Source organism: Mesoplodon mirus, assembly GCF_964341445.2.
Source record: "Mesoplodon mirus genome assembly, chromosome: 2".
Classification (NCBI taxonomy): Eukaryota; Metazoa; Chordata; class Mammalia; order Artiodactyla; family Ziphiidae; genus Mesoplodon; species Mesoplodon mirus.
Genome location: NC_138977.1, coordinates 231,192,361 through 231,217,725, shown reverse-complemented (window position 1 = coordinate 231,217,725; position 25,365 = coordinate 231,192,361). Strand labels below are relative to the sequence as shown.

General features: G+C 57.0%; 3 protein-coding genes across 5 annotated transcripts; 2 read left to right on the top strand and 1 right to left on the bottom strand.

The window, feature by feature from the left end:
• On the top strand, nt 1–589 carry LOC309794259 (ganglioside GM2 activator-like; the record flags this gene model as incomplete). Its single annotated transcript, XM_082605492.1, is given in 2 exon segments — nt 1–66; nt 68–589. Coding segments are annotated over 2 exon segments (588 nt in total).
• A 7,345-nt stretch (nt 590–7,934) lies between these two features.
• Nucleotides 7,935–8,381, top strand: SPRN (shadow of prion protein; the record flags this gene model as incomplete). Its single annotated transcript, XM_082636627.1, has 1 exon — nt 7,935–8,381. The coding sequence occupies one exon, from the start codon at nt 7,935–7,937 to the stop codon at nt 8,379–8,381; it is 447 nt and encodes a 148-aa protein (XP_082492753.1).
• A 2,540-nt stretch (nt 8,382–10,921) lies between these two features.
• Nucleotides 10,922–24,696, bottom strand: MTG1 (mitochondrial ribosome associated GTPase 1). Of its 3 annotated transcripts, none has more exons than XM_082641791.1 (11): nt 24,446–24,696; nt 23,329–23,406; nt 20,797–20,888; nt 18,568–18,648; nt 17,980–18,036; nt 17,399–17,489; nt 16,084–16,145; nt 15,603–15,699; nt 15,218–15,299; nt 11,825–11,915; nt 10,922–11,551 (listed from the first exon to the last, which is right to left on the bottom strand). In XM_082641791.1, the coding sequence occupies exons 1-11, from the start codon at nt 24,555–24,557 to the stop codon at nt 11,465–11,467; spliced, it is 930 nt and encodes a 309-aa protein (XP_082497917.1). In that variant the 5' UTR covers nt 24,558–24,696; the 3' UTR covers nt 10,922–11,464. The 3 variants fall into 3 exon arrangements, with proteins under 3 accessions (XP_082497917.1, XP_082497916.1, XP_082497918.1); XM_082641790.1 differs by having other exon boundaries at nt 11,803–11,915; nt 24,446–24,695; XM_082641792.1 differs by having other exon boundaries at nt 11,803–11,915; nt 24,553–24,694.
• Nucleotides 24,697–25,365: the final 669 nt, after the last annotated feature.

Sequence of the window (25,365 nt, the reverse complement as noted above, 5' to 3'; positions counted from 1 at the left end):
ATGAACCCCCTGATGCAGTCTCCATTCCTCATCTCCCTGGGCTTGCTTCTCGCCGGCCCAGCAGCTCCTGCACGCATCCTCTCGAAGGCTCTCCAGGCTTGGTAGCGTTTCCTGGGATAACTGCGATGAGGGGAAGGACCCTGCAGTGATCAACAGCCTGACTGTGGAACCTGACCCCATTGTCATTCCCAGGAACATGACCATCAGTGCTGAGGTCAGGACCACTGTGGACCTCAAAGATCCTCTGAAGGTGGTATTAACTCTGGAGAATGAAGTGGCTGGCTTTTGGGTCAAAGTCCCATGTGTGGAGCAACTTGGTAGCTGCACCTACGAGAACTTCTGTAATGTGCTTGAAATGTTAATTCCCCTTGAGAATCCCTGCCAAGAACCCCTGCACACCTGTGGGCTTCCCTGTCACTGTCCCTTCAAAGAAGGCACCTACTCACTACCCAAGTCTGACTTCTTCCTGCCTGACGTGGAGTTGCCCAGCTGGCTCAGCAGTGGGAAGTACCAGTCGGAGATCATCCTAAGTAGCAACGGGAAGCATCTGGGCTGTGCCAAAATCTCTGCCTCCCTGAAGGGCAAATAAGGCGGCACTTGCCACAGCAGGATGAAGGAGGTGTGAGAAAGGCATCCTCTTCTTCTGTCTTACGTTGGCCAAGGCCAGATTCTACTCTCTGTCTTTTCTTGAGCCCCTTTCTACAATGATGACACTCCCCCGCTGAAAGTCATTTTATGCCACCTACAAAATTTTTAGGCGTGGGCCAGCAGCTCTAACCTAAGCGAGGATGAGCTTGGTGGTTTTTGACAGCCCAGGACATCTACTGGGCTGGCCACTGCATTTTCCTCCTCACCCCCATGGCTTTCTCTCTAAGAACTCAACTCATTTTCTAAACAGTCAAGGAAGGGGGCTAACATGTTTTGTGACCCCCCGTTCAGACTGACCCAGTCTTGGTCTCCTGGAGTATCTTTATGATTTTTCTCATTGGTTTTGTGTGTGTGTCACTGACCTAAAAGCAGAGTGAGAGTACTAACAGTTTTCATTTTACTCCCACCCCCGCTTACAATGAAGGGTCTGAAGGAGTCCATCTCAGTCTATTCCTCCATTAACTTCTATGATTTAGTGTTCTTTTCTAGACTTGCCCAGCTAACAGTGGGGCACAGTGTATCCTGGAGAGGCAGGGCATGTGATGGGAGAGATATCTGAGAATGCTCTATGTGTTTAAGATAGTCTGCGAACTCAGGTGCCTGCAGGGCAAAGCACAAGACATCAGTAAATGATGAGGACCACGAGGAACATCATGTTGTTTCCGGGCACATCTTCCATTTTTTCCTTCGTATAATATAACTGATCCGAGGCAGCTGCTGCCCAGTCTCGAGCTGGGGGTATAATCAGGGATGAGGGGACTGGAGTGAGTTGGAAAGGGCACATCCGGTCCGTAGGGACAGCTGCTGTCTAGCCCTAGCCAGTAAGTACCACAGGAGAATGTGGGTCCAGCGTTACCAAATATTCTCAATTTTTTTCCCCTCGAGAAGCCAGAAATCCAGACTCTTATATGAAGTCAATTTTTAAATATCGGCAACCAATTAATTTTTTAAAATACTGAGCAGGCAGAAGGGGCCAAACAGACTTGTCACTGGGGAGATCTGGCTGGCTCATGGGTGGCCAGTTGGTGGCCTGGGATATAAGAACATGCATGCCTTGTCCTTTTAACCTTGAGACAACTCCTCCAACACTGTTTCTCCCTCCACTGGGCCAATCCATAGTGCCTGACCCTAGAAGGCTCCTCCAGTGCTTGGGGAGTAGAGGCGGCCTCAGAGCTGTGAGCTCGGGGGTCACGAGGCTGCCTGCCCTGGCCCTGGAGCACTGTCAGGGTGAGTGGGGCAGAGGCTGAAGGGCTGGGCCCGCCAGCAGCCACTCTGGAGCAGGGGTCCAGCACAGAGAGGTGGACTCATGTCAGGTGCCTGGGTTTGTTCACTGTCCTGTCCTCTCCTGACAAGTTAATCCCCGGGGACCAGCCCCGTGTTCTGGGCTCACATGAAGGCTGGAATGGTAATAAGTTTTTTTAACTTGAAAAAAAAAAGTGCGCGTATGTTGGACCTTTTGTAGGGTCCCCCGTGACGCCCTGCAGCCTGTTCTGCATGCTCTGTCTTTTTTCCCTCTGGTCTTCAGAAGAAGACCTTCCAGGTTACTAATGCATTTTATCTATCTAGTCTGTTTTCTAATGTGTTTTTTCAGTTCTGGAATTTCCATCTGGCTCCTCTCACAGTTTTCCCATCCTCTATCACATTCTCAACCTTGTTTGATTCCTGTGCACGTGTTCAAGCTCCTACCTGGTCTGTCAGCGATGCCCTTCTTCTCTCGTATTGGACTCTCTCTCTGTTCTGCCAAGACTGGATTGTTTTATCACCATGGCTTCTGCAACATCTTAATATCTGGCACAGTGAATCCCTCTTCTTTGATCTGCTTTTTCAAAATTAGTTATATTTGACCTTTATTTTTCTGTATGGACTTTAGAAACCCTTGGGTTCTGTATTAGTTTGCTCGGGCTGCGGTAACTAAGTACCACAGACTGGACGGCTTACATACCAGAAATTCATTTTCTCACAATTCTGGAGGCTGGAAGTCTGAGATAAGGTGTCACCAGGGTTGGTTTCATGGAGGCCACTGTCCTTGGCTTGCAATCAGCCATCTGCCCCCTGCATCCTCATCTGGCCATCCCTGGGTGCATGTCTGTGACCTGATCTCTTCTTATAAGGGCACCAGTCATATTGGGTCAGGACCACCCTGATGACCTCATTTTACCTTAATCACCTCTGCAAAGACCCATCTCCAAATACAGTCACATCCTCAGGTGCTGGGGACAGGAATGCATGGTGGGGACACAATTCAGTCAATAACAGGTTCCTTTAAAAACTCTGTGGAGATTCTTACTGGAATTTCACCAAGTTTATGGGTTAACTGTGGAGCAGGGTCACTCAAGGTATCAACTTGTGCTGTCCTTGTTTCTCCCCCGTTTATGCAGGTCTTCTTTTATGTTCCTTAATGACTTTTTTCTCTTTTTTTGCCACAGAGATCCTTTGCATTGTGGGAGGTTATTTATGGAGTTGGTTGTTACTGTGCATGGCATTTTATTTTATATTTTCAGGTTTTTTTTCTTTCTTTCTTTCTTTTTTTAGAGAACCACTGTTAATTTTTTCTTCTTCTTCACTTTTTTTTTTTGGCTGAGCCATGCGGCTTGTGGGATCTTAGTTCCCCGACCAGGGACGATGGGACCCAGTCCTTCCTTCGGCAGTGAAAGCATGCAGTCCTAACCACTGGACCACCAGGGAATTCCCTATTTTATATTTTCTAGCTATTTCTTGTTCTGGTAGAGAAATTCTATTTTATCAACCCTAAGACACACATATGGCTGCAGTCACAGAATATCCAGGTAGCAATCGCTTGAACCAACAGGGACAAGCAGTCAGGCCATGGGCAGTACAGGGCCAACAGAGCAGCATCGCTGAGTGTCCAGGACCCAGGACGCTCCTTCCCACCTTCCCACACACTAGCCTTGGTGTCCAGCCTGCAGTCTTCAGATGGCAGCAGCAACTCCCAGCACCAGGTCCACAATCCAGGCTGGAGGAAGGGGAGGGGGAGAGTATGCCCTCTTTGGGGGAGCAAAACCCCCCGGGCACCCTCAGAGCACACCGTGTTGCAGGCTTCATCGGCTCTGCCTAGTCGTTGGCTCCCCAGCTGCGGGGGGTGGTAAGCAGTCGAACTGCAGAGCCTGTGGCTTCTCCAGTGCATGGCTGTCTCCTGGTCTCAGGCCGGACTTTACTCTGATCAACAGAAGTGGTGAGAGTAGGAAGCTTTTCTTGTTCATATTTTTTAAGGGAACACATTTAAAGGCTCTCCATTAAGTATGATGTCTGCTGAGGGTTTTTTTGAAATACAGCCTTAATCGAGTTAAAAAATTCATTTCAACGACTAGTTTTCTTGGCATTTTTCCCCACCAATGAGTGTTGATGGAAATCAAACGCTTGACAATGGCAATCATATTACAATATGTAAATGTACCAAATCAACATGTTGGACACCTTAAATTTACAACGTTACATGTCATATATATTTCAATTAAAAAAAACTAAAAAAAAAAACATTTAAAAATTCAGAAATGGCTCTCTTTTGCTCAGGCCCATGGCATGTCTTCATCCTGCCAGGAAGCTCCGTAGCCACTGACAAGACCAGAAGTGGCCTGATAAACAGTACAAGAAAGCACAGCCCAGAGGGCCAGCCCTTATGGAGGCGCTTCTCATGCAAAGGGAACTGTGCTCGGAAAAGTAGGGGTTGAAGCCAAACAGCCAAATTGTGCCATAGGGAAGGGTGTCAGGGTTCAGTTAGTGAAGAATGGCCAAATAATCACAGCCTTTGCACCCAGTGATGGTTTTTGGAACTTTATTGAGGAAAATGATGAAGTTCTGGTTGCTGGATTTGGTCCCAAAGGTCATGCTGTTGGTGACATTCCTGGAGTCGTCTTGTAGGTCGTCAAAGTAGCCAATGTCTCTCTTTTGGCCTTAACGCAAAGGTTAGAAGAAAGGACCAAGATCCTAAGTTTTGATGGTGACGGCACGATAGTAATACATTTTCACATGCAAAAAACGCCCCAAAAAACAAAACAAAACAAAATTAAGAAATGAAATGCTTTGTCTTCTCCTGAGAAAATCGTGAGCGTTCTTCTCCCTTGGTGCAGCAGTGAGTAAAGTACGTCCACATACTTGACAATGTTGAAACCACCTGGACCTGAGTGGTGCTGACCTGCTTTTGATGTACTCTTGGGCTCAGTGGCTGATATTTTATTTAGATTTTTCATGTTGATATTTAAACATAATATATTCTAAATTTTTTTCTGTGCTTCCCTTATATATTTTAAGAGAAAAGGTTTAGGGTCTCAAAAAGGGTTAATTAAGCCTCAGCCCGTGGCTCTTCCTACGTGGTGCCCTTGGTCCTTCTCTCTCCTCCAAACAACTATCTGTCAGACTCAGAGCCCAAAACTGTGCCCTTTCTCTCATATTTGCCATCTGTTTGCCATCCAGAGAAATTTCCTTAACTTTATAATTCTCCTGGTTGTTTTTCAGAGGTTCTTTCTTAGCCTCGACCTTTGTCACAGCATCCTGTTCTTATATAAAGAGTATCCCCCCCCAGCTTTTCTGAGCCTATGAATTGGAGTATTTTTTGTTTGTTTCTTAGGTTTTCTTCTAATTCCTCAAACTTCTTGAGCCTTCCCCCCCCCCCCATTTCTTTACCTTGGTCTTTCTCTGTTGTGTTGCAGACTTTCTGTCTTCGAATGCCTGATAAACGCTGTTTGCTGTTCATACTTTAAAGCGAAGCAGTGGGAAGGCTGCCGGGAAGCTCCCTGTGCTCGGCAGAACCCTTGAGAATGAGGGGCCAGGGACGGGCCATCGGGCTGGGGACCCTCTAAAGTGCAGGTGACGGACAGCAGTCATCCAGAGAAGGTCCACGGCGTCAGCTGTGGCGCTGCCTGACCCGGGAGGTCGAGGGGGCACAGGGCCCGCCTCACTTGCCCTCGGGCTCCATGCGAAGGCTCCACGAGGGTGACGGGTCCTCGCATGCAACGGCTCCAGGCGCAGCCTCCCGCGGAAGGAGAGCGGCCCTCTCAGCAGCTCAGACCACGGCCAGAGGCCCTACACTGGGAAGCAGGTCCACGTGGCCAGGAAGAGCCACAGGGCATGCCACATCCCCTCAGAAGACCAGGGGAGGGGGCAGTCACAGTCAGACCCCCATGGGCCGAACATAAGAGAGGGCTGGCTCCCCAGGGCACACACATGGATTCTTTGACCGGAACAGGGAAAGGACGCTGAGAGGCCAAAGCGGCAGCTGTCCCCAGCAGGCCCCACGCCGCGCCGGGGCTTCCGGGCGCTTCCTGATGCCGTCAGAGAAACGCCCTTGTTTCCTTGGGGTGAGCAACACGCTGGGGGCCGTTCTGTGCGTGGGACCGGGGTGGGGCTCAACCAGAGAATGCAAACCTTGGACGAACCCCCATTTCTGTCCCCACCCCTCCCGCCATCCATCACCACAGCAGCCCAATCCCTGAGGCTGGGCGGGAGGCTCTCTCCTTGGCCGCTGCCCCTCTGGCCCAGGTGGCATTTGAAACCGACAGGCCCTGAGATTGCCCAGGAGAACGTGTGGAGCAGCGGTACCGAGCCTCCAGGGACCACGGAGGGTCTGATGGAAGCTGAGAGATCGAATCACATAACAACCCTCTGAAGCTCACCTCCGACACCATCAAGAGAGCCTGGCGTCCCCGGGTGGAGTGGCTGGGGTGAAGGCCTAGAGTCAGTGGGTGGAGGGGAAGAGATTCCAGAGGACAAACCAACCTTGGAAAGCAGGACAGCACCATTTCAGACGTGGTCCCTGAGTCCAATCCGGCCGGGACTGGGGAGGCCCGCTGGCTTGAGCAGTCGGGTTACCGGTGGTGGGGCTACCTGAGGACACCCTGGAAGAGCCTGAACAGTGGGCACTGAAGGGCGGGAGGAGGGGGGCCCACGACGGGGTGCTGCTCTGGGACTCAGACACCATGGGGCCCTGGAGAGCCGTCCTCCCCTCTCTGTGCACCATGGTCAGGAGCTCAGGGTGAAACGTCGCATTCTGTGGTCCCTGTGTCTGGGACACACCCACCCCAGGAAGGATGGAAATGAGGAACGGGAGAGGGTGGGGTGAGAGAGGTTAGGGTTTGGGGCGGGTGGAGTGGGATGGAGTGTGGGAAGGTGGCGGTGTGCGCACCGGGTGCTGAAGACAGCGGGGCAGACGACCGGGTTGCCGGGGGTGGGGGGGGGGTGGGTACGGGGGCCGCTAGGACGGCGTGCTGGGCAGCGAGAGGGGCTGCGCTTCCGAGCGCCTGCCTTTATCTCCTCCCTTCCGTCTCCCGGGGGATGCGCCTCCGCGTCTGCCCACCCCCAAGCCTAGGGCGGAGGCCTCACGCAAAAGCCAGGATCCGCGGTCGGCGCTTGGCGCTCGGGGCCCCGTGCAGTCTCCGCCGCAGCGCCTTCCTTCCCGCTCGGCAGCGGTCCCTGGAGCGGCCGCCGCGGTTCCGAGCGAGGCCCGTGGCTGGTAAGGCCGGGCGGCGGAATGTGGGCACGCACCGGGAGGCTGGGGCTGACGCCCGCCGGGCTACAAATGAAGACGCAGCGAGGGGCCGACAGGGCCCGGGCAGAGGGTGGAGCCGCCGGCAGGTGGTCGCGTCCCTGTCCCCCGGCCCAGCAGCTGAGCCAGGCGGCAGGGGGAGGTGGGGAGCGCGAGGCAGAAGCGGGCGGGAGGCGACCCTAAGCTGGGTCCGGGCCTGCGGCGGTGGGGCGGGGTCCGCACAGTGTGACCAGCCCGCGAGGCCCGAACCGGCTCTGGCCCCGCGCAGCCCTGGAAGGGGCTGGGAGCGCCGGGCCAAGTCTCACCGTTGGTCCCTTCTCCAGACCCCGATCTGGTTCCTTGGGGGCCCTCGGTCCCTGAGACCCCAGGGTGGCCTCTGGTCCTGCCGAGCCCTGGAGGCCGGAGTCGGTCCTTCCAAAGCAGCCCAGAATACGGAGCCCCCTCCCCAGGCCTGAGCGCCCCCCGTGCCCCGGAGGTGCTCGCCACCGCCCATTCTTTGCCCCTACTCCACCCCCCCGCCAAGCACAGAATAACCCTCTCAGCCCCTGCCGCCCCTTCCCAGTTACTGAATAAGAACCCACGCCCTCCCCAGGCCTGAGTCCCTAACGCTCAGGCATTAAAACCTCCTCCTCTCAGCCCACGCCAGCCTGGGCGGGTAGTGCTCCAAGGTGCGGGGGCCCCATGTACCACCAAATGCTGAGCCCCTGTCCGCAGGCCCCGGGCGCCCTGGGCCTCGCAGAAGCTGAGGTCCCTTCCTCCGTCCTCCCGCAGGTTTTGCTCCACGAAGATGAACTGGACTGCCGCCGCGTGCTGGGCTCTGCTGCTAGCGGCCACCTTCCTCTGCGACAGCGGCTCAGCCAAGGGCGGCCGTGGCGGGGCTCGCGGCAGCGCCCGGGGCGGGCTGCGCGGGGGCGCGCGCGGGGCCTCGAGGGTGCGCGTGAGGCCTGCGCCCCGCTACGCCGGCTCCTCGCTGCGCGTGGCCGCGGGAGCGGCGGCGGGGGCAGCGGCGGGGGCAGCCGCGGGCCTGGCAGCGGGCTCAAGCTGGAGGAGGGCCGCGGGGCCCGGGGAGCATGGCCCGGAGGACGACGAGGACGGCGCACCCGGCGGCAACGGAACGAACCGAAGCGTCTACAGCTACCGGGCGTGGACTTCGGGCGCGGGGCCCACAGGCGACCCTCACCTCTGCCTGCTGCTGGGCGGTGCCCTGGGCGCCCTGGGGCTGCTGCGGCCCTAGGCTGGGCTGGGCTCGGGGGCCAGATCTGCCCCCAGCCCGCGCCCGCCCCGCGGGCGGCCACCACAGAGGCTGCCCAGCACTGAGCGCCCCTTGCCTCCACTGCCCAAGGCCTCTGAGCCCAGAGGAGCTGCGTGGCCAACTCCCGACAGTCCAGCAGCCTCTCCTCCTGTGACCCAGAGGCACCTCCTGTTCCCCCTCCTGCCCGATCCCCTCCCCAGCCTCCGCACCTCCCACCCTACCAGGGGGCCAGTGGCCCATCAACTCCAGGGTGCCCTGCCTGCCACTTGGAGGTTAGGGTACTCCCCAGCCAGAAAGGCAGGTGTCCTGAGGTTCCTGCACCATCCTGGCCAGCTGCCCACCACTCTACAAGCTGTTCAGGCCACTCCAGCTCCCCTGACCCCACCTGGACACTTGAGAGGTGTGGACAGTGCTGACCACCAGGCAGAGAGGTGGGCCCTCAGGCTGGGCTGGTTCTGCCACAGCCCTGAGGACGTGGTGGCCTCCCCCCCAGAAACAGCCCCAGTGGACCAAAGGACTTGAGGATTTGGGGAAGAGGAGAGGTTTCCCTCGCAGGCTGTAGTGTGCTGCCTGCCTGTCCAGAAAGGAAAGGGGCCATATCTGTGGATTAGTGAGCCCAGAGGTGGCCCCGTGGTTCTCCAGATGGCTCCCAGGATACCCTCGCCCACAGGAACTGCCCACGCCTTGCCCCTGCCCTCGGGCCCAGGGCCCGTGTCCCCCTGTGGGCAGACGCTTTGTGACAACCCACCGCCAGGGGCTCCCTTAAACCCTTAAAGCCACTTTGCTCTGACTTGAAACAAATCACATAACTCTTCTTGGACCTATTTTGGAAGAAAAAAAAATCTGTTTAAACTTCAAGAGTTTTCCATTCACTCTGAGCTCCAGGTCCACGTTCCGGGATAAGAGCCCCGCCTGTACTCCGGGATGGCAGCTGTGGCAGGCAGCCCCTCGGAAGCTGAGGGTGAGGTGGACCGGAGGGGCCGGCGCTCCAGTCAGACCCATGGCCACAAGGCAGGGCCCGGCGCCCAGCAAGTACCACCAGATGTGAGGGCACCTGTCCAGCAGAAGAAAGCCCAGGAGAAGCTGAGCTTCCTCCACACCCCAAGGGCTGTCAGAACGAGGCCAGAGCAGCCTCTGAAGAAACCACAGGGCGCGTCCTGAGAAGGGTTTGCCGCTGGCACCCAACACCCGCGCGGAAGGCCAGCCTTTCACCTCTCAGATGCCTTTCCCTCAAGCCACCAGCCTGTCCACTGGCCATGAGCTCAGCCTGGGGCCCCAGCTCTTTCACATGGCCTCTGGCTTGAATAGCCTCTTGTCCCTCAGAAGGACAGCTCCGGGGTCTGGCTTCCGGCTCAGGCTCTCCTGTGCTCAGCAGGAGCCTCCCCGGCAGGGCTGCCTCCAGAATCTGCCCTCGCCCGCCCCTGGGCTGCAGGGCCTTTGGACTCAGCTGATGGACGCCAGTGCCAAGACCAGCATCTCCCAGGAGTCGTGCCACCTCTGCTCTCCCACAGGTGGCACTCGGCTCTGGTTACAGTGAAGGTCTCCAGATTATCCGCGGGACCTGGACCAAGCACTTTCCTCCAAAGACCCAGGCGCTCCACTGCAGGACGCAGCTCCCTGCAGCCTCCTGTGTCCACACTGCCAGCATTCTTGGGTGCGGCGCCCAGATGCCCTCTGTCCTCCCAAACCAAGCTCGATGCTCCCAAAGACCAACAGGTCATGGCCAAGCCCTGGCCGGGGCCTCAGAGGCAGCGTGACCGTTTGAAACTCTTGAACAGGGGGACCCATCAGGGCGGCCCCTTTGTTGACTCAGTTCTCCCTATGGGCCCGGCCAGGCTGTGCTCAGCCTCAGAGAGCCACCCGGACCTGGACTGTGGCTGGCCCATACCTCCACGTGCCTCTGCAGCGTGAGCCGCCAGCACCCGAGACGTGATGGAAACACCTCTCGTCACGCTGTTCCACACACCAGCCCGGCTCCAGGGGCATCTGGCGTCTGGCACAGCTGCGACTCTGAATGCTTCCCACCCCTACGGGTCAGGGTTCCGGCAGGAGGCCGGTGGGTGTCGCAGGAGACTCGGCAGGTGTGCTGGGTGTGGGGCAGCCACACGGGGCGGCAGGACCCAGAGGGGCGCCTCCAGGAAGGGGGTCGCGCCACCCCCGGACACAGACGGGCCGGGGCTGCTGACCGGGTGCAGCCTACCCCAGCCCCACTGCCCTCGCCCGCTCCGGCCTCTGCAGGATGCACGCTGGTGGTCGCGTCCCTGCACCCCTCCAGCTGCCGTCACAGCACTGCTGGGCACCGCCTCTGGGAAGAAGTCCCGCTGCCTCACTCGCTGGAAGGCGCTCGGAGGCTGGGGCGAGGCCCGGGGTCTCCGCTGACCACACCAGCCTGTGTGCGGCTGGGCTGTGAGCAGAGAGGCCCCGGCCACCGAGGGGACAGGGGGTCCTTGGGTTCTGCCACAGCGACTTGGGACCTCTCGTCCGTGTGTGTGCACGTTTTAGTAGTGAAATAAACACTCTGCTGCCAATGAGACTGTTTCTTATTGCAGGACCTGGACTCCGTGTCGGGATTCTTACACAAGAGACTTGGGTGCTAAGCAGTTCATGTCCGTTTTTCCTTGGTGAGGGCCCAAGGGGCTGCACAACTGCACAACGAAAGGGCCAACCACACAGACAGGCCTTTTCATTTTAAAACCCCAGATTACAGTTTCAACTCCTTCTGAGAAAACACCAGATCCTCCTCAAGAGAATATTTAGGAGATACTGAACATGAGTGAGTTTCCTCCCCAGGCCAGGCCCCCAGGGACGTCCACTGCCCTGATGTCCACACCCAGGCTCAGTCCCCTGTAACCAGGGGCTGGGCTGTGGAGCAGCAGGAGGGCACGGCCTCCTTCCTAGAGCAGAGACCGGGGAGTATACAGTGACCAGCAAGGAGCCTGTGGACAGGGGACTCCTGGGCACCCACTCCCTGGCCGTGGAGTCAAGGACAGGGGCGTGAGGCCCTCCCGCTGGCCTAGCTCAGGGCTCCGCCGCAGGGGGGCCCTGCAGGAGGTCCCGGTCCAGCATCACGGGGCCCAGCACCCCGCTGCGGAAGGCCCGCAGGAAGTCTCGGGCGGCCGCAGGATAGTTGGGCTGGACAACGTTGACGTCACCTGGGGAAAGCAGGAGGGCCCAGTAAGGATGGAGCCCCACTCAGGAGCTCTAGCCCACCCACCTCAGGCCCATTCAGGTGGGCGCCTGCGCTGCACATTTGGGAAGCTGGAGCCTCCAGAAGCCATGGGAAGAGGGGTGGGCCGCCCCGCACACCCTGCCCCGAGCCAGAGCCCGGACCGAGAGCCCCTCCCCCATAAGCTCCGCCCTGGGCCCCTCCCCCCGAGCCCAGCCTGGGGCCACCAGGTCTCACCAGTGCCTGTCAGCACCTTCACCTTGTGGGTCTTCCTCAGCTTCACGGCCACACGCTTTAGCACGCTGGCAATGTCGTCGCAGGCCTCACCCAGGTCATAGTGCTGCACGTACCTGCACACAAGGCGACGGTCAGCAGCTCCACCAATGACCCCTCGTGGGTGTGGGTGACCGCCACGCGGACCTGGGGGCCTCACCGACACCTGCCTTCCGCGTGGCCACGACCAGCTGCCCGAGACCCACTCCCCCACTGGGGCCCTGGGCGCGGCGGCCAGAAAGGCTGCTGCTCCCAGCGGTGTCATCCCCTGGCCCTGAGCTGGCCTGGGTCCCATGATAGCAGCCGGCCACTGGCACACACTCAGTTTGCTGCTGAGGCTGCACTGGTGTCTCCAGGCGGCTGGCTGGAGACGGACGGCGGTTTTCCCCACTGACTCGTGCTCTGGGCCTGGGGGGAAGAGCCAGCACAGGACGGGCGCGGCACATCAGAGGCTGAGCGGCCAAAGGAGACCAGTGTCTTCCACGGACACGTGCCTCCCTGAGCCCCGGGGCCAGGACCCCTGGACCAGCACCTGCGCTGGCCCCTCCCCCTTACCGCCCGCCGGGCAGGCAGAGTGGGGGAGGCCGGACGGGCCTCAGGCCTCGCACCGGGACCCCACGTGAGCATCGGAGCCGGTCTTGGGGACGACAATCCTGAGGAATGTGCGTCCAAAATCAAACTTCCCAGAGCAGCGGCTGCATAGGCCCCTCTGTCCCCAAGAGACTGAAGGCAAGGAAGACTCCCACCCACACACGCCCAAGACCTGCCACCCATAGGAAGTCGGCTGTCACGCTTCCCAGAAACACCGAGGACAGCGGAGGTCCAAACTGAATGCCTCGAATATCAAGCAAAACATGACATTTCAAATTCTACTTCCAGGACTTCCCTGGCGGTCCAGTGGTTAAGACTCCATGCTTCCAGTGCAGGGGGCACGGGTTCGATCCCTGACTGGGGAACCAAGATCCCACATGCTTAGCCATGTGCAGCCCAAAAAACCCAAAAGCCAAGAACCAAAAAAAACCACATATGTCAAATTCCACTTCCATGCAAATGGGGTAACAGGGACCGGGTCTACTCGCCATCTGAAATAACAAAAAAGGAAGAAACAACCAAAACGTCACAAAACAATGGTTTTCAAGGCCCCAGACATCAGGCCACGAGGAGTGCAGCTATGGGAAGGAGGAGTGCAGGGAGGGGCCCCGGAGAGCCCGGAGCGGAGAGACCGCGCTGGAGACCAGGGCAGCTGCCGGCTGTAGGCGAGTCAGACAGGACAGAGCTGCCCAGGGAGAGGACTTGGGAAACTGGCAGAGAGCCACCCTCAGATGGTCAGCAGAGAAAGTTTCCCAAGGCCAGAGGCCAGGAAGAACCACCCAGGAGGGCAGGAGCGGAGCAGCCAGCCTCCTCAGAGCCAGGAACAGACAGAAACCCCAGGATCCACAGGGCCTGGGGAGGGCACGGAGCACCCGGGAGCTGTCCCAGGCCCCCCCGAGAAGCCGGAAAAGGAGGACCCGAAAGGACCACAGTGCTTCCAAACAACGGTCCCAGAACAGGAACATACAGACACCTGTCACCAGAAAGGTCAGAGTCACGGGCCCGCTCCCCATCAAAAGCTGTCAGGCACACACAGCAGGAAAACAGAGCCATTACAAGGAGAAAACCAATTACCTGAAACGGACCCAGATGTCAGAATTCACAAGACACTGAATCGGTCATTAGAACTGCATTCCCTGTGGTTACAAAGTTGAATTCTACACGCAGGGCAAACGCCCTTCAAAAACTAAGGTGAAATGAACACATCTTCGGAAAAACAGCAACCTGCATCACCATGAGCGTCCCAGGAAATCCTCGGACAGGAAGATGGCCCCAGAGGGAGGGCAGGTCCACACACAGACAAGGAGCCATGACTGGCCAGGCTCAGAGTAACCTGCCAAGATTGAGTCTTCACTTTACATCTGTGTATAAACAAAGCTCGGCAGCATGTCTGCTACATAAAAGCAAAACGTGTGACAAGACCGGCCCAGAGGTGAGGATGAGGAGAGTGGAAAGGCCCTCACACCACACTCGGCATTAACACCCCCGAAAAATGTTCCACAAACCCTAAAGCTACCTCCTCCAAAGTTACAGGTAACAAGCTGACAAAGGGGAACCATAAAAAAAGCCAGAGAGAGAGAGGAAAAAAAGAACAAAGAATAGTTGGGACAAATGGCAAGATGACAGATGTAAACCTAACATCAGTGATCACATCAGATGTAAATGGTCTAAATACCTAAAATAAAAGCAGAAACGGTCAGACCGGGTAAAAAGCAAGGCCCAACTATAAGCAGCCGATAAACACATTTTAAAAGTAAAGACACACAAGCTCAAAGTAAAGCGGCAGGAAAGATGAGCACACAGAGACCCTCTTGAAGGATAAAGGGGGTCACGTCCTCAAATCACCAGGAGAACCCAATGACCTCCTGAAGGTTTCCGCCCCCGACAACAGAGCCTGGAAGCTCATGAAGCAGCTGCTGCCAGGACAGCGGAAGAGAGCAGCCCAGGCGGTGGTGGGAGAGCCCGTCTCCCCACGGGCAGCACAAACAGGAAGAGAGTCAGGAACATGGAAACAAGGAAGGAACAGGGACTGAACAGCAATCAACCAACAGCAATCAAGACAGAAAGAGAACAGAGAAAGTCAATGAAACCAAAAGCTGGTTCTTTGGGGACAGTCAATAACCTGTGACTGATGTCCTCAAGGTGATAAAGCAGCAGTCCCCAAACTTTTTGGCACCAGGGACCATTTTTGTGGAAGACAGTTTTTCCACGGACAGGGCTGGGGGGAGACGGGATGGCTCAGGAGGTAACGCGAGCGATGGGGAGCGGCCGATGAAGCTTCACTCGCTCACGCGCTGCTCACCTCCCGCTGTGCGGCCCGGTTCCTAACAGGCCACAGACCGGTACTGGGTCCCCTGGGGGTTGGGGACCCCTGTGATAAAGGACAGCTCTGGGGCCCCACGGGACACCAGTGGTCACACCGTCCTCAGCGGTGAGAACAAACCGACCAGATGTCTGCACAATGAAACCTCCCGGTGGTGACCAGCGTTAGAACACGGATGAATCCCGAGACAACGGGGCTGAGCAGGGAGTCCGCACCATGTGGCTCCACTCGTGAGATTCTAGAAGGTGATGGGAAGCAGATGGGGCAGGAAGGGGCGGGGAGGAGGGGCTACAAAGCAGCCTAAGAATTGGGGGGGTTTTCTGGACTGTGGAACGCTTTCACACGGGTATTAAACTGTACACTTTAAATGACTGCAGACTGTCTGTCTACAGTACTTTAACGGTGCTGTTTTTCAGTCACGTTTGGCTGGGATGGGAGAGGAAGGGCCCGCCTTCCCACACTCACCCCAAGAGCTGGTGCCTGTTGAGGGTGTAGAGAAGGTAGTCAGCCAGGGTCTCCTCGCCCACCAGGTGGTCCAGCACGGTTCCTGGGAACAGGCAGCAAGGGTGAGCGCGCACACGTGCCGCTGAGGAGGCCAAGCCGTGGCCTGACCTGCCCCCACCAGCCCCGCCCCAACTGTTAAACGGGAGGAGGGCGCCCCCTCCAGGGCAGGCCAGGAGGACTGGTGGGGTCAGAGGGTGCCGAGTGTGTCACCTGTGAGCCAGGACCACACACGCTGCCCGAGACATCCTGCACCACAGCTCTGGACACCTCTGGGGCAGCCAGGCCAAGGCTGGCACAAGGCGCCCAGCCTGGGGGCCTGGGGGTCTGTTGCGGGGGGCTGGCTCACCACACAAGGCCAGCTTCAGGCCCGTCTCCACGCTTTGGATCCGAGGAGCCAGCACCCCGGGGGTGTCCAGCAGGAACATCAGCGGCCGCTCACACACCTGTGGGCACAGAGGGCAGTCGGCCAGCCGCTCGAGAAGCCTCAAGCAGCCCCTCCCGCCAGGCCCTCTGCTGGGTCCCAGAGGCTTGAGGAGGCCCCAGAACCTGCCCACCAGTGTCGTCACTGCCACCAGCTCTCAGCTGCCCCACAGGAGGCCACCCCCGCGTGATGTGGAGAACGAATAACAGCAGGAGCCCAGCAGCCGCCTTCCTCCCAGGAGGACGGGCTCTGCCCCGACCCTGTGTGCCCTCGGGCAGGTTTCCTCATCTGTGAGATGCGGTGGCACCTGTGCCCTCCCCCAGGCTTGGTGTGAGGACCGGGGCAGTGCCTGGCAGACAGAGCAGAGGGAAGGGGCGGTGGAGGCCTGACGGCCGAGGGCCCCTACCTGAATCCTGGACATCACAGCTCTGGTGATCCCAGGCTCGCCGCCCACCCTGGTGGCTTTTCCTGCAGGATAAAAGAGGGTGTCAGTGTCTGTTAAACACACAGGCAGGTAAACTACAGAATGAGCAACGACACACGTGGAGACCTGGAGGGCCCCTGACACCAGGAGAGAACTGCCTCCCAGCCCTGGGAGTGGCCCAGCACCTGCTGAGCGACGGCCGTGACATCTGGACCGGAGCTGCCCGCCACCATCACCTTCCTCCCTGCAAGACCGGGTCCCAAGCATCTGCCCCCGCACTGCCCAGAACAGCCTGTCGGTGGGGCCACTCCTGACCAAGAGGCCGCCTGTGCTCTGAACACTGGCTGCCCTGGGGCCCAGCTCAGGGTGTGTCCCAGGCAGACTCTGCACCCTCTGCTGAATCAACACAAGAGCAAAGGGACACACGCATCCGTCGGCACACGGCTGGATAAACGAAATGTGGTCCGTCCACACCAGAGAGTATTATTCAGCCCGAAAAAGGAAGGAAATTACGAATCACGCTACAACATGGATGGACCCTGTAGAGTTAGGCTCCGTGAAATAAGCCTGACACAGGTCAAATCCTGTGATTCCAGTTATGTGGCACCGGAGCTGTCAAATCCATACGACAGAAAGTAGACCAGAGGTTCCCAGGAGCTCAGGAGGGCGGTTACCATTTATGTCTAGAGTTTCCGCTTGAGATGATGGAAAAATCTGGAAATAGATGGTGTGATGGTTGCACAGCACTTAACGTACTTAATGCCAATGATGTTTTTTAAAGCCACAACTAAAGACAAATAAACAAAACAACAGCTGACTATAACAGCTCTCCAGTTGGCAGCGAAACAGCCTGAGATGACAGTCTGGCACTGTTCGGGCTTTGGGGTGGTTCCCGAAGGACACGCTCGTGCAGACTTGGTCTCAGAAGCTGAGAGGCGCGGGACAAGGACACAGGCCTGGGGTGCCCCCTCCCCAGGTCCCGGCCCGACGTCTCACCCCACGTATCCTACCTACCTTGAGCACAGCAAGTCAGAGACAGATAAATGAAAGGACAAGATTACCAACGTTTAGAAAAGTCATCGCATATATTAAACACTATAATTAAGCATTTAACTTTGAAGACAGAAAGCGAATGAAGTATAAAACGTATAAGGGAATGACTGTGTCTCACCAGCTGACTGCACGCCAGGCTGTCAGCTGGGTCCTCCTGGTGGAAAAAGACCCCGTGACGAGCTGGGGTCTCGGGCTCTGAGGTGCCGTCCCGGCACGAGCACCAGCACCCGCCCCGGGGAACTACCTTTCCTGAGGTGCTGCCTCCGCAGGGAGTTGATGAGCGACGACTTGCCCACGTTGGGGACCCCAGTCACCATGATGCAGCACTCCAGGTTCTGCCAGCACAAGAGCACAGGGATCAGCAGCCCAGCCAGACCCCCGGAGACACACACGCCCGGGCCAGCCAGACCCCCGGAGCCACACACGCCCGGGCCAGCCAGACCCCCGGAGCCACACACGCCCGGGCCAGCCAGACCCCCGGAGCCACACACGCCCAGGCCCAGCCAGACCCCCGGAACCACACAAGCCCGGGCCAGCCAGACCCCCGGAGCCACACACGCCCGGGCCAGCCAGACCCCCGGAGACACACACGCCCGGGCCAGCCAGACCCCCGGAGACACACACGCCAGGGCCAGCCAGACCCCCGGAGACACACACGCCCAGGCCCAGCCAGACCCCCGGAGCCACACACGCCCGGGCCCAGCCAGACCCCCGGAGCCACACACGCCCAGGCCAACTGCACAGGAAGGACAGTCGCTGCACCGGAGGACAGGGGGCTCCCCAGCAGGAGGGACAGCCCACAGCCGGCACTGGCCCACCACCAACCTCTCCTCGGTGGTAGCGGTAGCTGCTCCCAACCAACTCCGTGACCTTCGGGATTACCTGCAAGGAAGAGACCACAGGTGCTTCGCTGGGGGAGCTGGCCACCCTTAGCTTCTGGAGGTGGACACCCCAGCACCCAGCACCGGACAGCTCGGGTCTGAACACGTCAAGATTCAGGCTGCGCTACGGTGGGCGGGGCTGGGGGTCGCCTGTGCCCCACCTCGTCCCTCCACCAGGAACCAGCAGGACAGACCCCGTGGGGTGACGGCTGTGACTGCCAGCACCTGCTGACAAGATGTACGTCAGCCGGTGAAATTCTCAAATACAACTGGGAAAACAGGCACCAGACCCTCCACAGGCCCTCCACCTTATGACCCCGGAACGTGGCTCGCAGCCTGACTCTGGTCCCTCCCACCATCAGCCGTCAGGCCCGCGCTGCCCTCGGCACCGGGAGATGAGCGCGCCCAGAACCTGAGCAATTACGGGTCATCTCCAACACCCTGCTTCTTACGGAAGCACGACATAATTCGTGGCGTTTCTTTAACGTACTTAAGCAGAAGCATTAGAGCACAAAACAGAAAAAAAACCCACCTGCTTGATATTTTCATCCTTCACACAGTTGGTAAAAATGACATTTTTTAGGCCTTCTCCTTCTAAGTGTTGTACAATTTTCTGAAAGAGACAAGACGTTTCCATTTTAAACACTAAATGAAGACATGGGCGGTGTCATACGCTGAAGTCCAAGATCTGCTCACCAGCCCAGAGCCACGGCGGCCGGGGACTCAGGGAGGAGGCTGGGCCCACCGGGCAGCGCAAGGGGCAACGCAGCACCAGGGACAGGCTGCCTGAGGAGACGTCCAAGGAGGGCAGCCTGGCCCCGGGGTGGCCCTGGGCGGCTGGCTCCATGTGAGGACACAGGGAGAGGAGGCCACGCCAGGTCATTCTGAGTCACTGCCAGCACTGGAACTGCTCAGCGCTGGTCCCCGTCTGGTCGCACCATCACTCCCACTCCTCCTAATGAGCTTCCACACAACGAGCTCCACTGAAACTAAGGTTTGAACCCAATCCGATTACAAAGCACAAGGAATACTTTAAAAGCCCCAAAGTTAACTAAGGTTAATATGAACTTACTGGCCGTAACATGAAGCAAAATCAGCGTATGACTCATATATATATATATATTTTTTTGCGGTACGCGGGCCTCTCACTGCTGTGGCCTCTCCCGTTGCAGAGCACAGGCTCCGGAGGCGCAGGCTCAGTGGCCATGGCTCACGGGCCCAGCCGCTCCACGGCATGTGGGATCTTCCCGGACTGGGGCACGAACCCGTGTCCCCTGCATCGGCAGGCGGACTCCTAACCACTACGCCACCAGGGAAGCCCCCTGACTCATATTTTTAAAACCAGTATCGCACTATTTGATCAGCTACTGATTTACTTAAAGGAACAAAAAAATCATTCATTAATTCAGTTAGTTTTACTCATTTATATTATTTGTTGTGAGGACGCAGATGAAGGTCAGGCCATCACAAAGACACGTGTGAAGCTGTGCTTCAAGTGTACAAATTTGCACGGGACGCTGCCACCCACTCCACACAGGCAGACACGGAGGGGCCACCCTGGGGGCTTCTCCTCTCCTCTCCTCCCCAAGCCCTTGGCCGCAGCACCTGAGAGGAGAGGCAAACACCCCAGCCGCCTCCCGCAGGTGAGTCACCCTCACCCCCGTGTCCCCTTGTCAGGCCACCTAGTGTGCCCGTCACTCCACAAAAATCAGCATTTTGGAGCAGGAACAACTGACGGGCGATACGACCCAAGTCTCAGCGAAGCAAAGCAGCTGAAAACTCGTGATCACCACTAACTACAACTGCCCTGCAGTGAAACCCGTGGGGTTCTGTTCTCAGAGTGGAGCGTGCTCGGCAGGAGCAGACGCGCAGCCTGCATGGCAGGGGCAGGGCCCTGATGGGCGATGTCTTCCGCTCGGGCTCTCAATGAATGAAGAACCCTGTGGCTTCAGCACTTGCATTTATTTCCCTGGAAACCAGGTGCTACAGGCCTGTGGCAGGGGTTTAAGTAACTCAATGTACCACAGCCAACTAAGAAACCGGGAACATGTTCTTGCTGCTGCGAAAGGAAAAGCTCCACAAAAGAAAAAATCTGGCTTGATTTCAAGATTCTGACACCTACTCTTTACAAAGGATTTGATAACAGCAAGAAAAGCAGAGAAGAACACTTCACAAGTAACATTTCCTGAATCTTCACGTTTCTCTTACTCAGGGACAAGGGGAAACATACCCCCAGCCCGGTCACTGTATCCCCGTCCCGCAGGGCTCAGGGAAATCCCCTAGCTGCTTTGGGCCTCCCGCCTTCCAGCCTCCAGATCACTCGGTGGGCAGCAGGCAACCCACAGGTCAGCCAGGGGTCTGGGAGGCCGTGGGGCTGGCCAGCGAGGACACCAGGGGCAAACGCAGCCACCAGGAGGCCTCCAGGCCAGCGCTGTCCAGGGGACGGCCACGCACCTCATGAGGCAACAGAAACGTTAGTGAATGAAAGTGAAATAAAACGTGGACATCGGCCTCACAGCAGCAACCATGACCCACGTGCTCACAGCCTCGCGGGTCCAGCGGCTACCACGTGGGGCGCTCGGCTCCGGCCGTACCTCCCGGCCACCTGCTATAGGAGGCACACGCTTCGATCACTTGGATCATTAATTAAACAAAGTGTAGTTTGCTAAAGCCGGCGGGGCCGGGCAGACCGACACCACGTCCGCCCAGTGATCCGGTCCGACTTAGGGGCACTCACGCTGAAGGCCCTGCAAGGCATTACCTGCTGCTCCTTCAGATCCGCCAGGTCCATCTTGTTGAGGACGAGCAAGTGAGGCTTAAGCCCAAGGGTCTCCTGAAACAGAGGGTTTCGGCCTGAAAGTGGGATGTGGCAAAATTAAGGCAAAATTCCTTCAAAGCTTTACCAGCCAATTAATGCACTTTGCCTTGTCTTGTTACGCAGACTGGACCCACCTTCGAAAGGAAACCTTCAGAAGGGACAGAGCGGAGCAAGCCCGGTCTGGGAGCGAGCGCGCTGGGGCCAGCCCAGCCTCCCAGCCTCCCGCCGAGACCAGCCCCCTACCCTGCCTGCCCCGCCAGTGCCACGGAGCCCCTGCAGGCCCCTGGCCACTTCCTGTGGACAAGAGGCACAGACAGGGCAGAGGCTCTCACGCGGCCTCTCAAACAGGAACGAGGGTGGCAAAAACAAAACACAAAGCTCACTGGAAGCTTTTACGACTAGACCGTTGTTCAGTTGCCAAAATGATCTGATGGCTCAAAAAAGTACCTCCCACAGAGTCCTAACTAGTACATGTCAGACCACCGCCGCCACCCACCGCCGCCACCCTCTGGAGTTCCCACGGAGACCTCCAGTGAACCTGCCTCCGTACTGCCATGGGCAGGCCCTTCTTCCCTCAGCCAGGGGCCCTTGGCGCTCACTGCCAAGTGCCCCCTCCTGTGACACGGACCCAGGCAGGAGGGAGGTCTGTCTGTGTCTTCATCTCGTGAGCACTCGGCCCCTACCTGGTGCTTGTCTACTATGAGGCCAAGGTGTCAACGTGCCCTGGGTCTAGGCACCCAGTCAGGTGCTGTGTCCTCACCCACACAACAAAGGGACTTTCCGTAAACAGCCGTCTTCCCTCACAAGGCTGTGCTAATTCATAACGCTGAAAGCCTCCGGACTCCCTCACGGCGCCGACCTGGAGGAGAAATCAGGACGTCTAGAGACTAAAGGAGCAGAGGTGGCCTCTCATCCCAGCACACGGAGCAGTAAGGGCAGGTTTCAGTGTTTTTCAATAATCAGACATATAACTGCCAGTAAGCCCTTTTGACTGGCATGAGGTATTGTACGAACTGATACATTTAGCCTACAGTAGAGAAATTCCCACAGGCCTTTGAAACAGAGAAAACAGTCCCTCGCCCTCCACCCTAGAGATGGCAATGACTCTCAAGCCAACACCTTCGCCGTACAAGGAGAATCTAAACACAGCTCAAATAAGTACAACAAAAGCAGGCTCTGAAAAGTACACTCATCACTGAGCGAGATGGTTACATCTTGCCAATCCACGCCTCAAGTACAGCAAGAAAAGTCTGGTTGGCAGGAACGTTTTAATGGAGGTTTCATATCCCACCTGGACTGGGCTGGAAGGCCTGGGTGTGCCAGGCAGAGGTCTGAGAGAAACGATGCCACCTGCGTATCAAAGGGGAGCTTTCTGGGCCCCACACCAGAGATTCTGATTCACTGGCCTGTAAAGGGGCCCAGATATCGGTATTTTCAAAAGCCTCCTGGGGGAATTCTCGTGCATATAGAGGATTGAGAACCACTGCTTCAAATGCCAATAATTATGACAGGTGACGCTGCTGACCACTGCGGTGCTGACTGGACCAGAGCAGGGACCAGAGGAGGCAGACGGAAACAAGGTAACAAGCCAGGAATGCTTCCTGCTGTCCTGAGCACTGCCTGACTCAGGAGGGTCTCCCCTGCACTATAGTTCTGCACCCAATGCCAATGGGGTTGGGGGGCGTCCCTCACCACCAAGCAATCTTCCACCACCACCAGCTGGGTGTCCTAGTATTCAACTCAATTCTGCCGCTACCTACCTGGAGATGACACCAGACCCCACAGGTTAAGGGCTCAGGACTGCTACCAGCCCCCACTTCAGACACCAATTGCACGTCGAGGTGGACAGACAACCAACAGGCTGTCTGACCAACGGGCTAGGGAAGGAGGGTTCCCACGACCCCCTCCTTGGGTTCTAGCAATATTAGTCTGCTAGACTGGCTCAAGGAATTAAGAGAAACATTTTACTTACTAGATCAGACTTATTATAAGAAGACATAACTCTGGAATAGCCAGATGGAAGACATGTACAGGGCGAGGCATGGGGAAGGGACCCGGAGCTTCCATTCCCTCTGTATGCCACTATGCCTGCATCTCCACACTCACCAACCCAGAAGCTGTCCCCAGCCCACCCCTCAACCTTTTGGGTTTTTACAGTGGCTTCATTACACAGGCAGGACAGAATGAATCATTGGCCTTGGGTGACTGAACTCAATCTCCAGCCCCTCTCCTTTCCGTAAGGTCAGAGGGTAGGACTGAAAGTTCTAAGGCTCCCATGTCAAGGTTGGTTCCCCTAGCAACCAGCTCCCCACCTTAGGTGACTTAGGGTCTTTTCCAAAATCACCTCATTAACATAACAAAAGACACCTCAACAAGCTGCTCACTTAGGAAATTCCAAGACTTTCAGGAGCTCTGTGCCAGAACCAGGACAAAGACCAAATATGTATTGCTTATTATAAGTCACAATGTCACAACCACCAAAGGATATCCGGGCATCATGGACCTCGATGATACAGTCCACCAGCTTTAGGCTGCTCTGCATCTTCTTCAGCCCTGGGAAACAGAAGAAGGACGCTTAAGGGAAGAAAGGGGTCCATGGCCTTTTAAGAGAGGTAGAAGATTTAAGTTGAACTGTCGAGAATGACACACCGTCATAAACAACCCAAAATGAATACATCTGAGTGCAGTGCTCTATTAAACAATAACTGTGTCTCCTTCAAATTCAACCCTGGTGGCTGAGGAGAGAAAAGTTCAGGTCCCTGCCTGAGGGACACCTGATGTCAGAGCCCATCCGTCTACACCACTTCCACAAGTGGGCGACTCCAGGTGGAATATTTAACCTCTATGGGTCTTGATCTATAAAGCAAAGAAACACTGACTAACTGACTCATGGGGCCCTCAATACTGTGTGGAGATGACAATGGTGTAGGTACCAACCTCAGCCACTCCCCCTGGACGACGCACACACAAGGCACTGAACTCACCCCGAACTAGGAACACCACACACAACAATGCTCCTCTTCCTGCGGCTCAGCAGTGACACCGCCCCTCAGCCTCCCCTCCCACAGCCAAGCCCTGTCATTTACGCACATCCTCAGACATCTCACCTCACCCCACATGCCGCCCCCAGCGGGCGTCCCGTCCCTCCTGAGCACCGACGCGCGAAGCACCCGTCACCGAGCCCGGCAGGGCAGGCGCCAAAGGGGGCGGGAGCAGGGGGAGCGTGGCAATCCGTCACACGGGGAGGGGCTGGACCCGTCCTACGTGTCTTCTTGGGGCCAAAATTTGACAAATAAACAGTAAGAAACTCCCAGAGAGGTTTAGGCAGAAGACAACAAACTCGATCTACGTCTCAAAGGTTTTGAGGTGACTGAATAGCTGAATACAACTTGTAAAGTGCTTTCCTACCCCTACTTCATCTAGTCTCCAAAGTAACGTCAGGAATTTATCTTTTCCAAAGCAGATACGTAAACTGAGGCTTCGGGAGCCGAGTGGCAGAAGGGCCTTGCGACCCCCGCCCTCCCCGCTCGCGGGCGACCCGCGAAGAGCCGGGTAAACAGCGCGGGCCCCGCCGCGTCCCGCCGGACCTCACCCTTGGCCATGTGGCCCGGGAACCAGCGCGCCACGTCGCGACCGTCTAGGGGGAAGCTCTCCCGCCAGGCGGCCCGGGCGGCGCCGCACAGCGCGCGCGTGGCGAACCTCATGGCGCCGCGTCCCGAGCCCCGTGCAGCGCCGCGGACCGCTCCACCAACGGACTTCTCCGCCGGGCCCGCAACCCGCACAAGGGTTCCGACGCTCCAAGCTTCCGCCGCGCGGCTCGCGCGTGCGCGCACGGCTCTGCCTCTAGCGGCGGACCCCGAGAGGGGGCGGGGGCTCGAGGGCGGGGCGGTGGGCGGGGCTATGAGCCAGGGGCGTGGCTCCGAGCCAGGGGCGGACCCACGCAGTCCCGGGGGTTATCGGGGTCCAGAGTTTAGTAATTCATTAAATTAAAAAATCCTGGTTCTTCCTAAGCGTATCCTGAGCATAAGTAACAACATTTAGCAGTCCGCTGTCAGTTTGGTCCCTTCTTACAAACTTGGTCAAAATTTTTCAGATATTTAAAATTTAACTTACAAGTGTAGCATCCTTTTCTAAGTACTCTGGATTTTAATGTAACAAACAAACCCTTTGCAAAAACTAACTGCAGTTCTGCTAAATTAAACCGATTAGTACAAACAGCCTCAAAATTCCCTTCACTGTCCCAATACTCTGTATAAATGTAGTCAGATTTTAACGTTTGGTTTTTTTTTGGCCACACCACATGGCTTGCAGGATCTGAGTTGTGCAACCAGGGGTTGAACCTGGGTCATGGCAGTGGAAGCCCAGAGTCCTAACCACTAGGCCACCAGATTTTAACTTTATATCTCAAGCCTGAGCAACTACTCACTGCACTTAGAGTTACAAGAGTATGACAATAATGGAATTTTTTTTTTTTTGTCTGCGTTGGGTCTTCGTTGCTGCACGTGGGCTTTC